The sequence below is a fragment of the Ascaphus truei genome, chromosome 1, assembly GCF_040206685.1.
Source record: "Ascaphus truei isolate aAscTru1 chromosome 1, aAscTru1.hap1, whole genome shotgun sequence".
NCBI classification, from domain to species: Eukaryota; Metazoa; Chordata; class Amphibia; order Anura; family Ascaphidae; genus Ascaphus; species Ascaphus truei.
The window spans coordinates 70206746-70230792 of record NC_134483.1 but is presented as its reverse complement, the minus strand read 5'-3'; the positions used below and the strand labels follow the sequence as shown (position 1 = coordinate 70230792).

The following is a 24047-nucleotide window of genomic DNA, read 5'->3' as shown; positions in this document are numbered from 1 at the left end:
ATTGCAGCAAATACAGTTTATGTAGTCTCTGCTGCCTCTGATGCATAAAAGTCAATATTGTATTCACTCCACAGCTCTTCTGGGACGTGGTGACGCTTGAAGAAAACAGCATTCAGAAATCCAGATTCCCACCGCTCTCTGTAGCTGCAGTCAGGCTATCACTGTGATCTCTGCTCAGTACTGGTTTCCCTCTAGTGCTGTCCAAAGCTCCCAAGGCACGTGCAGTCTAAGGCTGAGTCCCAGATGGCCGCGTTTGCGAGCACGACAGCGTGCACATCAAGTACAGGCCTCTATGGGGCAGGCCCCAGTAGGCGTGTGCGATCACGTACAAAACACGATGGCACGACCGCTGGACAAGAAGACAAAAATTTTGTCTTCCCATGCGGCGACGCAATCACATGGTTAGCGGGCAACCAATGGAAGTACAGCTTGTGTAGACAGTCATGGCCGCGCCCCCCCTCATCATGGCTATGTCCCCCGGTTGTCCGTCATGGCCACCCCCCTGTGTTCAGTGTTGGCGGGTTCTCCACTCCCACGCGAATCCCATCTCTACCCCTATACCGCAGCTTTTACCTGTGCACGTGCCACCGGGCGCTCTGACGCTCGTGCAGCTGTGGCCACTGGGGACTCGGGCTAAACTGGATCTCTCGCATCTCCTGGGCAGACAAAGAGAATGCAGATCTTTCCTTGTCCTGGGAGAATCCTCTTCTTTGTAACTGACTCACTGATGCCCACAAAGCTCCAATCTGGCAGGTTTTCTGATTCCTCTTTAAACTAAGAACAATTACTCACAATTACTCACCAGTATGGGCAGCCACCTCTGAGCATGCTCAGGTCTGTTCTAACTGTCCCAATAGTGGGACACACTTCTGTGAAAAATACCTTTGAACAGAGACACAGCCTCTTCTGTTGTTTATTTGTCAATAAATGATGCTTTCACTTCTTACTTGCTGCAATAAATGTAAAAACAAAGTAATAACTTCCTATTTTTTAGCCTAGCCTAAATACCAATCACGGTGCCAGCCTATCCTCCATGCTCTCTCTCCGCTCCGTTGTGCGCACACAGACATTGCCGAGAAGCGGTGTTAATTGAACATGATGCCCTGTAGCCATATTTGCTAAAGCAAATTGCTGCTTTTTCAGAAGATGTATCAAAGAAAACAAATATTGTTTCAGTTATTGCCATACTGGTTGGTGGATTTACTTAAGAAACCTTACTGTTCTTGAGTTTACACTAAAATATAACTAAGAAGCGCATTTGTTATTGGACAAAGTGTAACTTTTATATGTTCACAGATCCAGGAGCTTCCAGGAGGTGGGTCCCCTGGACCCCTGTTGACTTTTGCTTCCCACAGCACCCAACATCATTTTTAAATGGCGCTCCTGCAGACTATTTGCCTTATTAATTAAAGTGGGATACTGTCAATCCCCGTGCAATCACACTAAAACTGTAATAGACTTGCATTGGAAATGGCAGTATCGCACTTTAATGTATAAGACCAAGTGACTACTAAGTCAAAAGGTACCGTAGCAAGTCAAGGTAAAGTGGTACTCCAGATGTAACAGACATATGAATTCCTACGTGTCAGCAGGAGATGTGACCCTTGTTTTGAATTAACGGCAGGGGGAGACGAGGCTAGCACATCACTTAACCCGCAGGCACGCGTCAGCGGGTTCAATAACGGCTTCAATGTCTGTATGTTGGTGTGGAGGAACTGCTGCTAAGGTCCCACTTTTTGCATCCATTCTCACTTGCACAACTGTGTTTCAGAAAGTAGACATTGCAGCCTCTTTGTGTGATAACGGCTATCACACTTAAATGAATATACTTCAAAGTAGTACAGTGGTTTGTTATCGTTAAGATAAGTAAGAAAGTTTTTTTAGTGTTAATTATTAACCCCATCAGAGCAATTCTATAAAATAACACCAGTCTAAGTTCTTTCAAAACTAACGCTGTCTCCCATTAGATACATCTTGATAAAGGGCACATGGCCCGAAACGCGTAGATGTGATATTTTTGAGCTCTCTAGGGGTTATGTTGTATCCAATTTAAGAATAAAGGACTCGTTTTACAGTGAGCCGCCTCCTGGTTTTCTGGCAGTGCACTGCCCATCTCCATTTCCTCTCCTGTCTCCCATTTTAACCTGGTCTGTAACTGTTACATACGGCAATAATATATATTATCTCTGACTGTGCATGCAATGTCTTGTATATAATGTATAACCCTGTTCAGTTAATGTAACTTTGTTTTTGTAACCATCTGTTGTCATCATAACTCTGTGCCCAGGACATACTTGAAAACGAGAGGTAACTCTCAATGTATTACTTCCTGGTAAAATATTTGATAAATAAATAAACTCATCATAGGCCTCTCTAGCACTAAAGAGTTGATGCAAGATAGGAATGTTACTGCATATTTGTCTCTACAAGTATCTTTTTGGATTCATAGCCTAAAGATAACGTGTATTTAAAATGCATTGGCAACTAAAATCCGTTTAACAATATTTCCATAGTACTAGCAAAATGTAAATATTCTTGCACTTTGCTCAGTATGACAATAACAAAGGGGAGGAGAGAATAATTGTTTTAGAATGTGCTTTCCTCAAGTGCATATCATACATTGGTGTTGGGTGTAACACATCACATTGGAATATTCATAACCAATGGTTATGGTCCATCTTATAGGATTGTAAAGAAACCTCATAATAAAAAAGTGACAATAATGATGTGTTTATTTTATAGCCGTGCGGTGTGTAGAATTCTGCCGGCGGGAGTGCCTGTCACAAAGAGTTTACAATCTCATTTTGGTGCCTGAGGCACAGAGATAAAATAACTTGTCACAGCCACATAAGGAGAGCTGACTGGGATTTGAACAGGATCATCCACTTCCAAGACTGTGACATTACCATTGAGCTACTACTTCAGCCCCAGTCACTCTCACTGCTTTTAGTTAGGAACTCCTTCAATTAAGTAGTTTATCAGACTTAAGTCTGATTACTTTTGAGTTAGCAAGGTATTGTTTACAGGTGCAATTCCACATAGCCAGCCAAAAATAGCAACCCTTTGTAAATAATTTGAAAATCTACTTGGCTTCCTTAAAGTAATCTAACCATGCTAAAAGAAAGGGTCTGGAAACTGTTGTTTCTTTGCAAATTAAGCATACATTGCCTTTCTTAAGGGTCTTTAAGTGTTTTCTTTACCTTTTTATCATCCTGTCCTTTACCTGTGGAAACTCTTGTTTAACACCGTGACAATGCACAAAAGTAGCCAGAGGAAATCAAACCCCTCATAAGTTCACCGTGTTTACAAACTCTCTGTAAAAAATATTTACCAATATTTAAATTCCTGTTTATTTTTGGAGGGTTGGCTATGTGAGACTGTCACTTAAAACACATTACTAGATTATGTCCGACTGCATGATTTTCACATTCCATCTAAATTGTGCTCTATTTGTACACTTTACATGTTATTCATGCCTTCGAATCATTGAATGATGAGCACTGTATTGTGTGTGTGACATATAATACATGGTATGTATGGTTTCTAGCATTGTTTTTTTTTGTGAAAAAGGGAATTTCAAATATCCACGAGTAGGTTCTAATTCTGGAAGATTATATTTAAATTTAAATAATGACATATTCAGAATACATGTGTTTAATATAGTACTTTTTTTCATATTCTTTCTTGACTCAGGCTGCTCCAGATCATGTTATCCCACCACCAGAGGAAATATACGTTTACAGTCCATTAGGAACGGCTTTAAAAATTGATGTTTCTGATGGTTCGGAAAAGAACTCCAGCATTGTCACAATGTATGTAAATGATCATTCTAAGAGATGGAAAACTAATTCCATTTTAACCAGGAAAGCATTAAGAAATAGTTCATGTTTCCTTTGTTTGACTTTTAGATTTATGATATGGAACACTATGATGGGAACATCGATACTCAGTATTCCTTGGGGAATAAAACAGGTACGAAAGCTAGAACTGAAAAAGGCAGAGATGTGGAATTTTGGGAAATAATTAGTTGAATAATCCATCGGGAATTTGAAATGTGCAAACATTAAGTTTATATGCAACAACTTAGTAGCCTTTGAAATTCATTAAAAGTCTCCTGATGACAACACAAAAAGGGGCAATGAATATAATTACTCATGCATAACAAATGTACTGAACGCACAGAATGGACATATTTTGCTTTCATGCTATGGAGGACACCATATGTGCAAGCAGCTGGCTCAGCCAACGTAAATGAATAAAACACTGTATTAGACCAAATAAAATGTAACCTACAATGATCTGACAAAATGGTGTATTAAAAGTGTGCCTTAACTGAAGTCACATTCCATTTGTCATATTTGTTTAACTCTGTAATATAAATGCCGCCATTCAAAGGCTTGTCACGACCCTCCAGTGGTTAAGGACACACAAGCATTTAAAGTTGCATAATGGGCATCTGTTGACCCAGTTGTTGCCAGATAACCAACCCCACACTGAGGAGACCCATTAAGGTCTTGGCCTTTTGGCTAAGATCAAGAATTTGCCTCTCAGCTATATGGCTATGACCAATGCAGTACCTATCCTACCTGGGGTTTTAAGTAGGATGGTTTTTGGCACGTATTGGTCCTCTGGCTTGTCGAAGGTAGGATAGCCCCAGGTCCACATCTCTCCTGCGCCTTTTGGCTATGGAGGGATGGTATTCTTACAACCGGCCCATTAGGCCTGGGGTGCTCCGGCACAACCCACGGGCTAGTCACCATCCCTCAAAAGAGGGAAAGTGACCTGACGTGAACTCCCTTGCGGGCCGGTTGGCCAGAAGGAGGAAGAGACGGATGTCCTGAATCCTAATGGAGGAAGGCATCAATGTCCCCGGAGACCTAGGCCTTAAGTGCTGAAATCCTCGGCGAAACGAGGACAGGTCCAACTTTGAGAGGACAGTCCAAAGGCATGGACCCTCGCCACTGAAGTGACTTGCGCCCCTGACTGAGAGAGGGGGAAAAAAAAAGTTGTTGCCAGAAAGGTTCTAAAGGGTAACTTGTTGGGAATTCTGAAAATATTTTCTGTATAATTGGATATTTTTCATTTTTATAGGCCGGATTCACCACTGGAGTCTGTATTCTCTTGTTGATGGGCCTTTTAACCTTGTACTGCTGCTACAGAGTTGTGAAGTCCCGAGCAACAATACGTAAGGCGTTTGTGTCACAAATCTCATAGCTACACCAATGAAATTCTGTAGAATAGCCATGCAGCCGTGGAATTCAGAAATGGTTTCATAAAAAGAAATTGCCGCAGAAAAACACTTTTCTTGAGTTCATGAGTTTGTTAGGGACCCAGAACACTTTGCAATGTATCTTTGCTGAAGTGACAAGCCATCTAACCAACCACCGTCGGCTGTGACCCTCCTCTCTTTCTCTCTCCCCCGGCCCACTTGAATGTTGAACAGATGATTGGCAGCTGTTTTGAGACACTTTAGCAGCGCCTAGGAACAAAGCGTTTAGCGTTTCAGAGGGACTCCTGTACCTAAGATCAGGAGATACATTGTTACAGAGTTAGGGAATGAGCTGTCTGTGTGTGTGTCTGTCTGTGTCTGTCTGTGTGTGTCTGTGTGTGTGTCTGTGCTATATGGCTGCCTGACCACTGTGTCCAGTGTAAGTAGGAAGAGCCGTCTGGAAAGCTCAAAGGCAATCTACCTGATGGCACATGCCTATTGTAGACATAAATGGAGAATGGAGGAGCATAACAAAGGGGAGAGGGTGTTGGAGAGAGAACTGCTAGCGAGTCTGTGACAAAACCAGTGTCAGCTGCATAATGTGCAGTGTTGTGGGATTTGGCATGGAGTGTGTTGGTACTCACGATGAAGCCGTCCTCCGTTGCTCTCACTCTCTCCCCGTGTCACGTGTATCAGAAGGGTAAGTGACGTCACTCCCAGGCGCGTGCACGATCTAAAGCAGCAGAGAAAAAGTCAAAGATCAATGCAGCAGCCGCTCCAAGATACTCGGACTCACCAGGTAAAAATTAAAAAAAACTATGCTGTATTAGGTTACATAAAAAAGAGGGGACACTCAGGACATACAAAAATAGGGGAACCTCCTCCCACGCGTTTCGGGCATAGACTGCCCTTTCTCAAGGAGTATGATACTCCTTTTATCTGGTGAGTCCGAGTACCTTGGAGCAGCTGCTGCATTGATCTTTGACTTTTTCTCCACTGTGTCCAGTGTGCCTGTATATGCCAGTGGTTTGGGGTGTATTTTCTCACCAAGATTAGCATTACTTTCTTTAACCATATCTGATTTATTTTATTTTTTATGTTGGTGTATATCATAATGATCACACAATACACCGGTACCAAACTGTAAATGAGTATTTTGTTTATTTTTTTGTCATCATAAATTCAAGCATTTCTAGTTGTTTTTGAAGATGATTCAGGTTAAGAAAAGTCAGAAAATGCTGCTGTAAAATTTCCCTGTTCATTTTCCTACAAAGTCTATTGCAGAATTTTGGGGAAAATGCATGCAGAATGAAAAACTATTGCAGAATAAAACGAATACAGTATTGCAGAATTGGGATCGTAATTGGATAGTATTTAATAGTGTTTTAAGAGAAATGTATTGAGCGAAAATTTGAATTAGACCATATTTTTCACCCAGTTCAATAATGTGTGGAATTCTATACATAGCATTTTCAGATACAAGCACCATGCACATACACACACACACACACACTCACACTCACACACTCACACACACTCACACACACTCTATAGGGGCATACATGCACAGTGTACACAAACAGTCAAACACCAAATTAACACACACACGGCATACATGCACCATAAACATACACAATGCATGCCAGAGGTTTTCCTGAATCTGACAACCATGTCCCACGAAGTTTCATGCTCAATGTTTGAAGATCTGTCTGCATTCTCTGCTTTTTGTTTTGTTTAATCTTAACCAATCTTCTACTGAAGTAGACAAATAGTTTCCTTTCATTCCCATATTTATTTATTTTATGCACAAAGGACCACAATATTTATTGGCAAAGGTAAAGCCGTTTCACTTTGTTACATAGGCCCACAGTTTTTGTAAGATTTCAGTGCATCTATTATTATCATCTTTTATTTACATGGCTCCAGCATATGCCATAGCCCAGTACAATGTGGAGCTAGGGACAAGAACAAAACTTAATACACAACTTAAGACATAATGAAACAGTAGGTAAGTAGGTCCCTGCTCTGAGAAGTTTACAAGCTAAAATTGTACGTAATTAACTTTCCTACAATGCTCAGATTAATTGTTACCCACACTATAAAACAAATGATAATATTAAAGCTCTTGATGATTAAACATAGTCATTCTCATTTCCACATAGACTTTTATGACAGTGTGTACAGAAATTACACCTCCCCTAACTCTGCCTACTGTGGTGTTGTGGAAAGTATCATCACATCCTACTTGTTGCTTTAACCTTGTTACATTTCTGACATTCGCGTTTATTATTATTACACACAACTGTTATTACATACAGAGATTTATACTACAATAGGCACATTTAGTCCTTAGCCAGAAGAGATTACAGGCTTAGTATTAAGAATGACATTCAAACTTCTGCATTCAGTACTATGCAGGTTGGCAGCATTCTGCAAAATAAAATGTGGTAAAAATTGTTTGCATCTCTCCTTTTTCAGCTCTAACTGATACCTCAAGCTGGGAATTCCCCGATGTTTGTAAGCACTATTTTGGCTCTTTTGGACAATGGTCAAGTCTCATATTCTCCCTTTTGTCGCTTGTTGGAGCCATGATTGTGTACTGGGTGCTAATGTCCAATTTCCTGTTTAACACAGGGAAATTTATTTACAGTAAGTATTGCACACATATTGTAAATAGTACATAGCCTGGAACAACCTTTAGGATCTGATATAAAAATTGTAAAGCGATCACTGTGCACATTTATATAATGCCATAGGTATTTCTTTTGTCATTTATACTTTTTTACTTTTTTTTAGTCTAGAACATGTTATCACTTGGCATTTGTTTGCCCCACATGAAAAATAAGTCTACTATAAATTAATTGTAGGCTTTTTAGGGGACCACCATGGGTGTTTTTAATAGATGAACATCTAATGTGCAGTGCCTTTGAAACTTCACCGTGCTCTTCTTCAAGTGTACTGTCTCACATATGGGTGACAGCAATATTTCACACATTACAGTATAAGAAAGATAACAATGTATGTAAAGATCCAAAGCACACTGAAATGGCATAGGTTATTTACAAAGTATTGCTAACCCTCAACATCTTCCTGCATAAGTTGATAAATATGGTCCTTTATGGTCCATTCACCTGGATATCTCCATAAGGCGTCATCCACGGGAGCTGTCTTATAGAGTAGCATGTCTTCGTAAATATGGCTATTTAAATAGTGTATGTTGTGCACACAAAAAAATAGAAGTAATAAACATTCAATAGAGGTTAACGGTTGCTCCAGGAGATGGACAAACAGCCATATGTCATCGGTACAAGGTGAAGGTAAAGAATGGTTCCACCAGCATTCCAATCGGTTCAATGTACACAATTATTTTATTGAATCATATTATCCTGAGGAAGGCCTTTTTTGGCCAAAACGTTGGCCATACACATTGTGATCAAATAAAATATTTTAGTAAATGCGGCCCCATGTACTTTCAGTCTTAGACGAGCGTGCAGCACATTATTGCCTTTTCAGGAACTGTGTGAAAAGGTCAGGCGGAAAGGCTCGCCCCTCTTTAACCGATTCGTTTTTCATGTGTTAATCTGACAATTATTTTTATCTTTAATTTATAAAGTTCCAACATAGTCCTCTGTGCAGTACAATTGAGTGGGAGATACATAACTTATTATATAAATATTTAAAATATATGAAATATAAAATGTTATGACGTGGTTTCCCACAGTAATTATAATTGGTTAGGCGCGCCAAAACATTATGATCTCCTGGTGAGTAGGAGAAGACTAAAATACTGGATCACATAATTTTCATAATCACTAAAGCAGCATTCTTATTGGTAGTAAAAGAAAACCGCACACATTGAAATTGTAAAAAAAACCTGTTTCTTGAGCTAGTAAATTCAGGGTGCTTGACTCAAGCAAAAGCAATGCACAAGCATGGTATTTTATTCAAATAATGGACAGTTCAGTTTGCACCGCGTGATTTTCCTAATTCATTTGGTGAAGCCAAACACTTTGGTCAGTTTCTAATCCTATGCACATGTTTAACCAGCACAAGTAAAAGATTCACATGTCTAAGGAGAAAAACAAAACAAAAACAACACCGAAAATGATGTGGAAAAGTAGCTGCAGTAACGGTGAGATACAAATGTGAAAAAATAATCATGGATAAACTCATTAAAAACATATACCAGATGAATTCAATAAACCGCATATAAAAAGTACAAACCCATAATAATTCATCGCATATAAAAACTCCACATACAGTACCAAAGACCAAAAAAATGAATGTTAAGAAGGCATAAAGCCTTAAAAATCGATGTAGACCTCCCCCATTATCTGTCAAAATGCCAGTGTACTTCCCAATGCACAATTCAATCCTGTTGTATAACCACGTCAATGATAGACTAAAATGACTTGCAAAGTCCAGAAACACCCGTTGGGTTGCTCGTATTAAAAGAAATAGCTTGGTGACTCTTATGAGTTGGTTTTGGCTATATAAATATGGCTGCAGGCTCACCATTACAAACTTGCAACATAATCTCTTGATGACATCACGGTTTTTCTGTGTCCTGCTGGAGTCCAAACCCCCTCTGCCATTTTGGGTCTACCTGTTTGACTGGTGGGCCCCAAGCTCACTGCTCAGGAACATGGCGGATGGTATGACCTGACCTCGGGAGACCACAGAAGACATCTGAGTTACCCCCGATTTCACGTGAGATTTACACATTTTGGTGGAATTGGTAATTTAAGAGCTTTACTTCTTTGTTTCAGATTATGTTAATGATGTCAACGTTACTGAAATTGGTTTATGTACCAATGGTAGTGATAAAGGTTAGTATCACGTTTTTTCAAACATACCTTACACGTGTTTTTAAAAGGTTTGAAATTCCCGCACGGCAGTTTCTTTCTTCAACAAACCACCAAGAAGCCAAAGCTTTAGTGTAAGGATTGCAATCTCTTGAGTTATGTCACTTTAATTTCCGGTGGCTATTTGATATGGGAAGCGGTATGTACAGCTATAAAAAGCACCCAATTGACAGCAGATACCGTAACAATTCTTATTTGTCTTAACCCTATTTAAATTGATTTTGCAACAGTTTAAGGCTTTTCCTTCCCTACGGGCATGTCAAACTGACAGCCATAGTACAGGTTTCATTGTATTTTCAATGGTTTGTTTCCTTCGGTAGTGCACACCTTTCATTTGATATTAAACTAAAAACAGGTTACCAGGTGCTAATGGAAAAGAACCTGTCCACATCAGAAAAAGAAGGGGAATTACCAGGCACTCCAAAATAGTTGTAAAAATAAATAAATACTTGTGGTTTATTGATTACATTAAATGGTGTCTAATTGTTAATATAATGTAATCAATAAACCAAAAGTTTATTTTTTGCAACTAATTCCTGGGAATTTCTCTCCTTCCCTTTTTGACCCCGTCAAATAAGCCTTGGTAAAAAGGCTGCAGATATCAGACCGGTTTCTGTTTTACAAGCAACATCCTCTTTTAAAAAAAATAAAATAAACAAATTAAGAGGGTCAAATACTTTTTGGGGATATTTATTTAGGTATCATTTTATAACTGATATTTGAAGATGTAATCTTGGTTATTGACCATCAAAATCACTGCCAAGACTCCAGGTGGCATAAACCTAAATTAGGACCGTCATCCAGTGGGAAATCATAAGGTGTTTGACACAGCAGCTCGCAAGAAACATTACAGTGCGGCAAAGAGAACTTTTCTTGATACATTGTCCCATTTGTTGAGTTTACATAGAAAGGTATTTTTCAATTGTAGTAATAAAAATGTTTTACTCTGTGCAATAGAAAAAGGATAATAGTGTTAGTGACGGCCTGTTTCTCAGGGTCATGAACGGCATTTTGATACATCTGCTTTTTAGGTCCCATTTGCAGTACTGCGTGTAGTATTATGAAGCTTGAAAATGTTCAGTGTGTTGTGAGCTTGCAAATGGTACGCTCACCATTTTAATGGTGATCCCTGGACCTCCACTTGTAGCAGCTTCAGAGATTACACAATAAATGAGCTGGAACTGTTGAATTTTACTTCCACCCCCCTTGCCACTTCTCATTACAAGATCTTATTACTAGCTATCCAGAATATCACCAGGCTGAATTAAATCGCCTCATTTTATCGCATCTGAATATATAGCAACAGCTACCACTGGAGGTTATTACATCCAGCTGATCTGCCTTTTCTTACCGTATTATTTTTATTTATTTTTTTACTTTGCACTACATATTTATAAAAAACGTATGTTTGTCCCATTGTGAGTGAAATAATGTCTAATGAGTCAATAAATGTTGTTTTATTAACCCTTGGGTGTGCTCCATTAAGTGCACTCCCTCTCGAGACGTTCTGTGGGGAGCCTGATCGCAGATGCTCTATCTCTACCATAGTATTTAGCAAATAAATCCCTTACCTTTATCACAGGTTTGAAATTAAGTACATGTGAAAGGGTATTGAGATTTGTAGCACTGGTGATGCTATGCATAAGCCTATATGTGTTATGGTAATAACATGACTATTATGTAACTTTTTTCACCCAAAAGTAACAGCCGTTCTGATATTGTCCTTTCCCCCCTCCTGTTTGTTGCAGTTATTTGCCCACAGCCTGCGACCGGTCTAGCAGCAGCGACTGAATCCCTAGAGTTCATTCCAGGCAATGGGACAGAATTCAACCAGTTTCAGATATGGTGGAGTAAAACCGATACCGTCCCCTTTTACCTGATCGTGGTTCTTCTGCCTCTTCTCAACTTCCGGTCTCCATCTTTCTTTGCCAAGTTCAATATGCTAGGTCAGTATTTTTTTTTTAACCTTTTTGTGGTTGAGGAACCCTATAATTATATTGTGAGATTCTGAGGAACCCCAACCCTCTCTAAGCGCCTGAGATCAGATGCATTGTAAGGAACCCCAACCCTCTCTAATAGCGCGTCTGAGATCAGATGTATTTTAAATTCTTTTGTATTTGGCACAATTTTCAAATGACCTGAAAACTGCAGGGAACCCTTTAGGAATGCTCACGGGGAACACCTGTTGAAAAACACTGTGCTACTGCAAAGTCTGCATCAGAGGCTGGTTTTTAAAGAGACAATCGCTCCTACCCAACCCGGTTTTGCACTGGGTAGTAAATGGTCATACAGTAGGAGGCCACAAAGTTTGACGCAGAATTAAGTGCCAATTTTCTTGCCCGTGGAGGGGACCAAAAGAATTGGCAGCTTCACCAAGTATCTCGGGAACCAGTGAGCCCCCCAGGGACCCTCAGATTACTTACTGTCCTGTACAAAAAAAATTTGGGTTAAAAAAGAAAAGAAAAAGGGGGGTGTGTGCCGAGCACGCACGTTCTAAGTGAAACTTCTTTGTGTGTTGTCACTGAAATTGTATCTAGATTGAGGTTTTTGTGGCAGGTTTGAATATAAAAGTACTGGTATGGGGTTAGGTTTGCTTATAAAAGTACTGGTATGGGGTTAGGTTTGAATATAAAAGTACTGGTATGGGGTTAGGTTTGAATATAAAAGTACTGGTATGGGGTTAGGTTTGCTTATAAAAGTACTGGTATGGGGTTAGGTTTGAATATAAAAGTACTGGTATGGGGTTAGGTTTGCTTATAAAAGTACTGGTATGGGGTTAGGTTTGAATATAAAAGTACTGGTATGGGGTTAGGTTTGAATATAAAAGTACTGGTATGGGGTTAGGTTTGAATATAAAAGTACTGGTATGGGGTTAGGTTTGAATATAAAAGTACTGGTATGGGGTTAGGTTTGCTTATAAAAGTACTGGTATGGGGTTAGGTTTGAATATAAAAGTACTGGTATGGGGTTAGGTTTGAATATAAAAGTACTGGTATGGGGTTAGGCTTGAATATAAAAGTACTGGTATGGGGGTTAGGTTTGAATATAAAAGTACTGGTATGGGGGTTAGGTTTGAATATAAAAGTACTGGTATGGGGTTAGGTTTGAATATAAAAGTACTGGTATGGGGTTAGGTTTGAATATAAAAGTACTGGTATGGGGTTAGGTTTGCTTATAAAAGTACTTGACAGTGGCAGGTTTGCTTATGCAGCCCCCTTTCCCTATGCTTAGGGAACTATGCGTGCTGCTATACCTGTTTGCTCACAGGAGGCCTCCGCCTCCGCCAGCCTGGGTGAGCGCTTTCTCCTCGCCTGCGCATTGCGGGCTATCGAGCAAGCGGGAAAGTTTAAAAAATGTGTTTACTAAAGCGCCGAGCGTGTGTGCCCGGGCATCGCGTGAGCAGGAACATGCATATATATATATATATATATATATATATATATATATATATATGCATGTAACCGCGTCAAGTTCAGCGAGCTCAGCGCCAGCGAGGACTCAGCCTATGGTTTACTGTATACAGATACCAATACATACACACATATAATAACAGTAATGACTGTACCCAACACGTGGTGGTTTCCCCAAAGTACTGAGGGTGCTGTGGCACCAATACCCCATGGGGGGCTGCTGAAATGGAATGGGCTGGGGGGGGGGGCTGCTGACATGGGGGGGGGCTGCTGACATGGGGGGGGCTGCTGACATGGGGGGGGCTGCTGACATGGGGGGGCTGCTGAGATAGGGGGGGCTGCTGAGATTGGGGGGGCTGCTGAGATGGGGGGCTGCTGAGATGGGGGGCTGCTGAAATGGAATGGGCTAGGGGGCTGCTGACATATGGGGGGGCTGCTGACATGGGTGGGGGGCTGCTGACATGGGTGGGGGGCTGCTGAAATGGAATGGGCTGGGGGGGCTGCTGACATATGGGGGGACTGCTGACACGGGGGGGGGCTGCTGAAATGGAATGGGCTGGGGGGCTGCTGAAATGAAATTGGCTGTGGGCGCTGCTGAAATGGGCGGTGGAGGCTGCCGAAATGGGCGGTGGAGGCTGCCGAAATGGGCGGTGGAGGCTGCTGAAATGGGCGGTGGAGGCTGCTGAAATGGGCGGTGGAGGCTGCTGAAATGGGCGGTGGGGGCTGTTGAAATGGGCGGTGGGGGGTTGCTGATACGGGCTGTGAGGGGAGAGTGATGGGAGGGGCAGGGGGGAGAGTGGGGGGAGAGTGATGTGAGGGGCAGGGGGGAGAGTGATGTGAGGGGCAGGGGGGAGAGTGATGTGAGGGGCAGGGGGGAGAGTGATGTGAGGGGAAGGGGGGGAGAGTGATGTGAGGTACAGAGGGGGAGAGTAATGTGAGGGGCAGGGGGGTGAGTGATGTGAAGGGCAGGGGGGGGGAGAGTGATGTGAGAGGCAGGGGGGAGAGTGATATAAGGGGCAGGGGGGGAGTGATGTGAGAGGCAGGGGGGAGAGTGATGTGAGGGGCAGGGCGGGAGAGTGATGTGAGGGGCAGGGCGGGAGAGTGATGTGAGGGGCAGGGCGGGAGAGTGATGTGAGGGGCAGGGCGGGAGAGTGATGTGAGGGGCAGGGCGGGAGAGTGATGTGAGGGGCAGGGCGGGAGAGTGATGTGAGGGGCAGGGCGGGAGAGTGATGTGAGGGGCGGGGGGGGAGTGATGTGAGGGGCGGGGGGGAGTGATGTGAGGGGCGGGGGGGAGTGATGTGAGGGGCAGGGGGGGAGTGATGTGAGGGGCAGGGGGGGAGTGATGTGAGGGGCAGGGGGGGGAGAGTGATGTGAGGGGCAGGGGGTATTGTGTGTTTGATGTGGAGGGGGAGTATTATGTGTATGGGTGAGGGGGACAGATGGGGGTATGAGAGATCGATGGGGAGTCTTTTTAAGGTTGATGGTGGGTTTTGGGGGAGATATGATGATGATGAGAGGTGCTGGAGGAGAGATGATGATGGTGATTTTACCCGTGCGGCCCAAATCTTTTTTTCCTTTGAGCAGTTCGGCCCTTCTCACTGTACAAGTTGTGCAGGCCTGCTCTAGGGATACTGGGACTTGTAGTCCCGCAACTGCATATGCGGAGCCATCCTAAGATGGCCACTGCCTCATCCACTGCGCATGCGCGCCTCGCCCCACTACATGCGCGACTCGCAAAATGGCCGCCCCCACCTCCCGATTGCGCTGAGCTTCGTGGAACCACTTAACAGCTCCCCAGCACCGGAGGCAGGGTAGGGGGACTCGGCTACACTTATACAAGTACTGGTACCGGCAGTCCTCGGTTATCCAACGGAATCCGTTCTGGAAGTAGCGTTGGATAGTGAAACCGTTGTAAAGTGAGTCACATGTTAATCAGTGGAAGTGAGCGTTGGGTAACGCATTCAGGCATCGGTCGGATAACACATTCCAGCGTCGAAAAACAGCCCATAGGGTTGCGTTGGATATGCCATTCGTTATATCGGATAGCGAGGACTACCTGTACTTTGGCAGGTTTGCTTATAAAAGTACTGTGTGTTTGCCTGATCGCATTTTTCGTCTGCGTGAACAACTGCGTGTGTGAATTGTGAGCCAGCGGGGGTGCGCTCGTTCACGCGCCTGATCCCATTTTTAGTGCTGTGAGAATTTAGCTCGGTGCCAGCAAAGACGTTTCACTTCAAATAGAATTAAAAGTATTTCACAGCGCCATCTATTGGTTATATGTATACACAACAGTCAACATCTTATAGCGCCATCTATTGGTATATGTATACACAACATTCAACATCTTATAGTGCCATCTATTGGTGAATGTATGTATATGTTTAAACAAGATTCACAACATCTTATAGCCCCATCTATTGGAGTATGTGTGTATATTTACAACAATTTGGCCAAAATGTTAAACTAAAAGACCATTTTATTTATTAGTTATTTATACATGTATATTTAGGCACTGTACCGTATATAAGTTTTTCTGGATGTGCACTGAGCTTTGTCTGTGTTTTATGTTATGTCTCTGGTTTTAAATATATATATATATATATATATATATATATATATATATATATATATATATATATATATATATATATATATATATATATATTGACATGCTCAGTAGCACTCCTCTGTGAAACTTAAATGCTTATATATATGTTGTGGGTATTTTGGGGGTTCAATATGAGCTTGTAGGTGTTCTGTATGTATGTGTGTATACACAAGATTCACAACATCTTATAGCGCCATCTATTGGTGTATGTGTGTATAAACAAGATTCACAAACATCTTATAGTGCCATCTGTTGGTGAATGTGTGTATAAGCAAGATTCACAAACATCTTATAGTGCCATCTATTGGTGAATGTATGTATATGTTTAAACAAGATTCACAACATCTTAAAGCGCCATCTATTGGAGTATGTGTGTATTTACAAGATTCACAAACATCTTATAGTGCCATCTATTGGTGGATGTGTGTATACACAAGATTCACAACATCTTATAGCGCCATCTATTGGTGCATGTGTGTATAAACAAGATTCACAACATCTTATAGCGTCATCTATTGGAGTATGTGTGTATAAGCAAGATTCACAAACATCTTATAGTGCCATCTATTGGTGAATGTATGTATATGTTTAAACAAGATTCACAACATCTTATAGCGCCATCTATTGGTTTATGTGTGTATACACAAGATTCACAACATCATATAGTGCTATCTATTGGTGTATGTGTGTATACACAAGATTCACAACATCATATAGTGCTATCTATTGGTGGATGTGTGTATACACAAGATTCACAACATCATATAGTGCCATCTATTGGTGGATGTGTGTATACACAAGATTCACAACATCTTATAGCGCCATCTATTGGTGTATGTGTGTATAAACAAGATTCACAAACATCTTATAGTGCCATCTGTTGGTGAATGTGTGTATGTGTATAAACAAGATTCACAACATCTTATAGTGCCATCTGTTGGTGGATGTGTGTATACACAAGATTCAAAACATCTTATAGCGCCATCTATTGGTGCATGTGTGTATAAACAAGATTCACAAACATCTTATAGCGCCATCTAGTGGTGTGTGTGTGTGTGTGTCTCTGTATGTATATATGTGTAATAAAGAATATCACATGTGAGCATATTCACGCCTTAGGCCGCGGGCATGGTGCCTCGGGCTGCGCTGATCCGCGCTCCTGCTTTGCCTCGCCTGCTCAAACTGGAGCTTTTTTGTGTCCTGGCAGGCGAGGCAGCGAGCGCGCTTTGGGGGCGGGGCGGAGACGGGCGAATGTGGAACGGAGGCGAGGCGGGGCTAGTCCCTCGCTTCCATTGGATGTGAGCGGTCACATGACCGCTCCTCTGCTCTGCTCCCCTGAGCGGCAAATTTTAAATTTGCCTGTCTCTTCACAATACCTGAGCCTCCGCACGCATGCGGAAGTGGCTGCTAAAGCCACGCTGATGACAGATGCAGGGGGTAGGTGCATCTGCTCAGCGCGGCTCAGCACAGCCTACTGTACTATGTCCCAGGCCTTAGGCTGGGGCCATGGTATCGCAGACCGCTGAGCGAACAGACTGCCTTAAGGCAGTATTCGCGTCCATGCAGAGTGTGGGCGCGTCCACGCGGAAGCAGGAGAGGGCGCGCGTTGCGTGAGAAATCAGTTAAACTGATTTCTCAGTGCGACAGTCAGGTCACTGACACACCCCTAGACACGCCCACAGACGGCGCGCGTACCATGGCCAAAAAATGCACCCACTTCAAGCGGATGACGTCACGGCCGCGCATGCCTCCGCACGGGCGAAGGCACTATGGACCTGGCCTTACACAGGTCTGCAACCATTATCACCTAGCACAGCGTTGCCCAAACGAGCCCTCTATAATACACTTACCTTCCAGCGACGCGTCGTCCTGGTAACCCAGTGTCAAATGACGCTGCGGGGTTACGTAACATCACGTTACCATGACGATGTGATGTCACATGACCCCGTGTCGAGCGTTTGGGGGGGGATGATAGGCGCCGAGGAGAGCAGGCAGGGGTGCGCACGGGGAAAAGTTTGCCTAGCATACAGTGCTTCCACTGCAGCAAGGGATTCTGGATGAATGACATGCAAATATGCACACGTGTCACCTTTTGCCTGAAATCCATTTTTACATGGAACCCTTTGTTGAATATAATGTGAAGATGTCTTCCACTTGCTTGGGTAGGTGCCGTCTTTATTTAAATTGGGCTTAAATCTTACCAAGAAAGGGGAAGCATGTTAAATCGAGGCCATAGAGCGTGACATTTCGAGTTATCATATGTGCTAAGATTTTGTGATTATATTTTGCAGGCACGGTTTCAGTTCTATATCTCGTATCTCTCGTTACATTAAAAGCTGCGCGTCTAGGATTCCACTTACATTTTCAGTGGGTCGGATATCAAGATTTTTTTGTTCCAGGTAAGATATTTGAAGCAATTTTTTTTTTTATATCTTCTTTAGTAAATTGAAATGTTTCCATCAATCTTTTATATATATATATATATATATATATATATATATATATATATATATATATTATATATATATATATATATTATTATTATTATTTTTTATATACATCCGTCCCTGTAGAAGGATTTCTCTTCATAGCAGTCCGTGATTCCCAAACAGGTGCTGTGTATGTAAAGCTAAGAAACGAAAAACCAGACATCTACTTGTGCAAGGGTTAAAATAGGAAAAAGCTGTAGTTTAAAAATAAAAAAAACAACCTCGAGGCCAGTGATTCTCAAACCACCGCTGGAGGATTTTAAAAAAAATCTCTGGGTTCCCCTGCACCTCAGTCCTTGATCACACGCACATCACACGCACCCCCCTTGTTACACTTGACAAACTCTACATTCACCCCGCCCCCTTCTCACAGAGCACATTTATCCCACTCAACTTCCGCCTTACCCCACACATACAGACAAGACTTACCGCCTTCACACATACACAGGGCCGCCAACAGAAATCGTGGGGCCCGGGACAAACATTTTCAGCAGCCCCCCCCCCCCCGTGTCGGTGGTATTGCCCGCCACCCCCACCCCCCATTTCACACCTCACAAGCCCCCCCTCTTTCCCCCCCATCCCATGTATTTCTTTCCTTCCGTCTCACCCCACCTCACTCTCCCTGCGTCTCACTCTTACTCCCTCTTTTCCTCACTCACCCCCTCTGTCCTCTCCCTCCGTCAATTACCCCACGCTCCCTCATTCCACCCCCCCCTCAACACAATTCCCCCCACAAGATATATACCAAAAAACTTCCCACCCCCAATGCAAAAAACTTCCCACCCCCAAAATATATACACCTCCCCCCCACAAATGCATACAAAAACCCCACCTACCCAACATACATACATGGGCGCTTGCCCCCCCTAGATCCACGGCCGCCAACAGCGGGTGACAGAGGGCACTGGCGTGACAGGATTTAGCGCGCTCACGATGTGCAAGGAAGCACGCGCGTCTCTGCAAAAAAAAGAAAAAACCTCCCTTGTCTCCTGATTGGCTGGCGTGTGTTGGCACGCTGCCAGGATTTTTTTTTTTTTGCCCTCGCAAGCTCTATCTGAGCATGCATGGCGAGGCCCGCCCTTTCCTGCATGGAGCAAGTCAGGTGACTACTGCTCCATGCCACTCTCGCTTCCCCCTTGTCCTCCTGCTCTGATTCCCCCCCCTGCTCCGATCCCCCCCCGTTCCAAAATATTCCCCCTGCTCTGGTCCCCCCGTTCTGATTCTCCCCCCCCCTGTTCCGGTCCGTCCCCCCGTTCCGATCCCCCCCCTGCTCCGGTCCCCCCCCCCCTGTTCTGATTCCCCCTGCTCCGGCCCCCCCGTTCCGTTTCCCCCCCCTGCTCCGATTCCCCCTTGTTGCGAGTGTCTGAGTTTGTGTGTGAGTGTGTGTGAGTGTGTGTGAGAGTGTGTGAGAGTGAGTGTGTGTGTGTGTGTGTGTGTGAGATCAGGGGGGGAGGGAATGAATGTGAGGAGGGCGGATTCCGGGAGTGGGTTTGAGTCAGAGGGGGATAATTGATGGAGGGGGGAGAGTGAGGAGACAGGGGGTGTAATAGAGGAAGTGAGGAAGAGAGGGGTGAGGGGGGAGAGTGAATGAAGAAGAGAGGGGGTAAGAAAGAGATGGGGCTACACCTTGGGACTATCTGCATTAGAGTGGCACCAGACAAGGTGTGTGTGTGTGTGTGTGTGTGTGTGTGTGTGTGTGTGTGTGTGTGTGTGTGTGTGTGTGTGTGTGTGTGTGTGTGTGTGTGTGTGTGTGTGTGTGTGTGTGTGTGTGTCTGAAGGGGGGGGAGTCTGAGAGAGTCTGAGAGGGAGAGAGTCTGAGGGGGAGAGAGTCTGAGGGGGAGAGAGTCTGAGGGGGAGAGAGTCTGAAGGGGAGAGAGGCTGCGAGAGTCTGAGGGGGAGAGAGTGTCTGAGGGGGGGGGGAAGTCTGAGAGGGAGAGTCTGAGAGAGTCTGGTCTGAGAGGGAGAGTCGGGGAGAGAGTGTCTGTGGGGGGGGAGTCTGAGAGAGTCTGAGAGGGAGAGAGTGTCTGAGGGGGGGGGGGGAGTCTGAGAGAGTCTGAGGGGGAGAGTCTGAGAGGGAGAGACTGAGAGGGAGGGTGTGTGTGTATGTGTTTCTGTCTGTCTGTCTGTGAATGAATACAGACACCAACCCACAGTCAGTCAGTCACCCACCCAAGTGTCAGTCAGTCACCCAAGTGTCAGTCAGTCACCCACCCAAGTGTCAGTCAGTCACCCACCCAAGTGTCAGTCACCCACCCCGTCACCCACACACCCCCCACACCCACTCTCTCTCTCTCTCTGTCTAGTTAAAATTATGCCCCCCCCCCTGAAAATATTTCTGTGGACGCCCATGCATAGATACATACATATACTGTACATATATACATACAGACACATTCCCAGTAAGATAGATAGATTTTACTGGGAATGTGTGTGTATAAATTATATACACACACATTCCCAGTAAGATCTATCTATCTTACTGGGAATGTGTCTGTATGTATATGTACAGTATATGTATGTATGTATTGGGTAGGTGGGGTTTTTGTATGCATTTGTGGGGAGGAGGTTGTATATATTTGGGGGGGTTTTAGTGTCAATAATGTTTCTAGTAACAAAAGAGCAGATTTTTTTTTAATAAAATAAATGTTATTTATTGCTGACACGTCATTTCCACAAGAACAGATGCGGCATGACAGGGAATTGCTCGTTGTTGCAGAACTCGCTTCAACTACAGTAGAGTTCTTCAATTAGTATTCCAAGGAGTCCAAATTAGCAAAAGGTGTCTAGTAACATAGTTGGAAGACTTTCTGCCATTTATATTTAACAAGACAAATGAATGCAGTTCAGTTATTACATTATTTATTGTACTTCAATAACAAAACCGTATACTGTACACTTTTTCTTTTACATTTCTAACATTTACTTTCATTGTTCTGTCTTAATAGTGCGTTCTAGATTTACAATTTAAGCTAAGCCACTTAAACAACATTAATAAAGTGAATCCTCTGATGTCAGAGCATATTCACGGATAAGAGCAAAATCCCCTGAAAAAGTTGAAAAAAGGCATAAAGACCACCCAATAAACATTATTAGGGTAAAATAATAATAATGGTCTTTCAGTGTGCGTGTGTGTCTACATAACAACACTTAATTTCTTACAAAACGAACTTCATATACAGTGGCGAGAAAAAGTTTGTAAACTTTTTTGCCATGGTATCAAAAAAACACTGTGTGGTGCTCTAAAAAAGCACCAAGGCAAATATCGCTTAATATAGCTCCAAATTCCAGAAATGCTCAAATGGAGTGTACCCCTCAGGTATTTGGGTATATAATGTACACCTGAAGAAAGATAGAATAGTCCCACACTTAGTCGAATTTTGCTGGAGAAAATCCCACTGAGCACTGTACTAAGGAATAACACACTTTGGTGTCTAGACATATATACATTGACGTGGAGTAAATAAAGTGATGTATGGGGCAAAAGCCAAGGAATCACGTGAAGTGCAGCGTCCTGGTATGAAGGCCCCCTTATCCTGGGGTACAGGGTGTGCTTCCGTCTTCACAGGATACAAGAACAAAACGAAGAAAACCGAGCACTACTTCCATGCATGAGAAAAATAATTAAGCAGAGAGTGTTTCCATGATAAAAAAAGTTAAGGGAATTTATTGGATCATAAAAAGAACATACCTACGCGTTTCACGCCTCCTGCATGGAAGCAGTGCTCGGTTTTCGTCGTTTTGTTCGTGATACCGTCAATGGGACTGGAACATACAGTGGCGAAAAAGATTGTGAACCCCAATGATAATTAGGTAAATTTCATAGTTTATCCATGATAACCTTCTCAAATTAATATCAGTCTTTTCTTAAATATCCAATAGGATTTATATTAACCAATTCCATGTCTTTTGAAACAAAGTGATGTATGAATTAGATAAACAATGAGTAATTAAGAATCAGGGTATTTACAAAAGTAAGTGAAACCCTGGTTTTATCAGCTAAATTAAAGGGGATTATTCTAAGCAGGTGTTTAAATAACTAGGTAGATCTTAAAGTGTGTGTTTGGGAGGTTTTCTCTATACATGTGTGTGGAAACACGTCATGCCACAATGAAAATAAATCTCTGAGAACCTCAGAAAAGCAGTTATTTATGCTCATCTATCTAGAAAGGGTTATAAAATCCTTTCTAAGGATTTGGGGCTCCACCAATCCACTGTCAAACAGATTTTCTGCAAATGGAGAAAGTTTAAGACAACAGTCACTCTGCCCTAGAGCGGACGTGCTGCCAAAATCTCGCCAAGAATAAACCGTCTTCATATACTTAGTACAGCTCAACCCCGTTATAGCGCGGATCCGCTTATAACGCGGTTTGAGCATGGACCCTGAAGGGAAAAAAAATAAATAATTTTTTTTTACTGCATACACTCACTGCACACTGCATACACACACTGCACACACTCGCAGCACATTGCACACACTCGCAGCACACTGCACACACTCGCAGCACATTGCACACACTCACAGCACACTGCACACACTCACAGCCCCTGCACACACTGCACACACTCACAGCACCCTGCATACACTCACTGCACACTGTATACACTCACAGCACAGAGCACACGGCATACACACACTGCACACACTCACAGCACATTGCACACACTCACTGCACACACTCAAAGCCACTGCACACACTAACAGCACACTGTATACACTCACAGCACACTGCATACACTCACAGCACACTGCATACACTCACAGCACACTGCACACACTCACAGCACACTGCACACACTCACAGCACACTGCATACACTCACTGCACACTGCATACACTCACAGCGCAAACACACAGCACACACTCACTACACACTGCATACACTCACAGCACACACAGCACCAGCACACAGCACACTCACAGCACACTCACAGCACACTGCATACACACACAGCACACACAGCACGAGCACACTGCACACACTCACAGCACACTGCATACACTCACTGCACACTGCATACACTCACTGCACACACAGCACCAGCACACAGCACCAGCACACAGCACACACTCACAGCACACACAGCACACTCTCACAGCACACTGCATACACATACTTCATACACTCACAGCACACACAGCACGAACACACTGCGCACTGCACACACTCACAGCACACTGCACACACACACTGCACACACTCACAGCACACTGCATACACACACACCACACACCACAGACACCACACACCACACCACACACACACACCACACACCACACACACACCACACACAGCCCCCCGCTACCTTTGATGTCACAGCCCACCTTTGGAGGTATCGTGGGGCTGCTGGGGGGGGGAGGAGGAACGGTGCAAGGCTGGGGGAATGGCGCGAGGCAGGGGGGTCGGTGCGGGGATCGGCGCAAGGCTGAAGGGGTAGTGCGGGGATCAGTGCGAGGCTGGGGGAGGG

The 24047-nt window shown here is 43.5% G+C and overlaps 1 protein-coding gene across 1 annotated transcript in view; it reads left to right on the top strand.

The window, feature by feature from the left end:
• The window catches only part of SLC38A9 (solute carrier family 38 member 9), a 212587-nt gene that overhangs the window by 157329 nt on the left and 31211 nt on the right, over positions 1 to 24047 (top strand). Inside the window, exons 4-10 of the mRNA XM_075589191.1 lie at positions 3694 to 3812; positions 3909 to 3972; positions 5092 to 5185; positions 7688 to 7858; positions 9979 to 10038; positions 11823 to 12020; positions 18384 to 18491. Coding sequence (XP_075445306.1) covers positions 3694 to 3812; positions 3909 to 3972; positions 5092 to 5185; positions 7688 to 7858; positions 9979 to 10038; positions 11823 to 12020; positions 18384 to 18491 — 814 coding nt within the window. The remainder of the gene's footprint in view (positions 1 to 3693; positions 3813 to 3908; positions 3973 to 5091; positions 5186 to 7687; positions 7859 to 9978; positions 10039 to 11822; positions 12021 to 18383; positions 18492 to 24047) is intronic.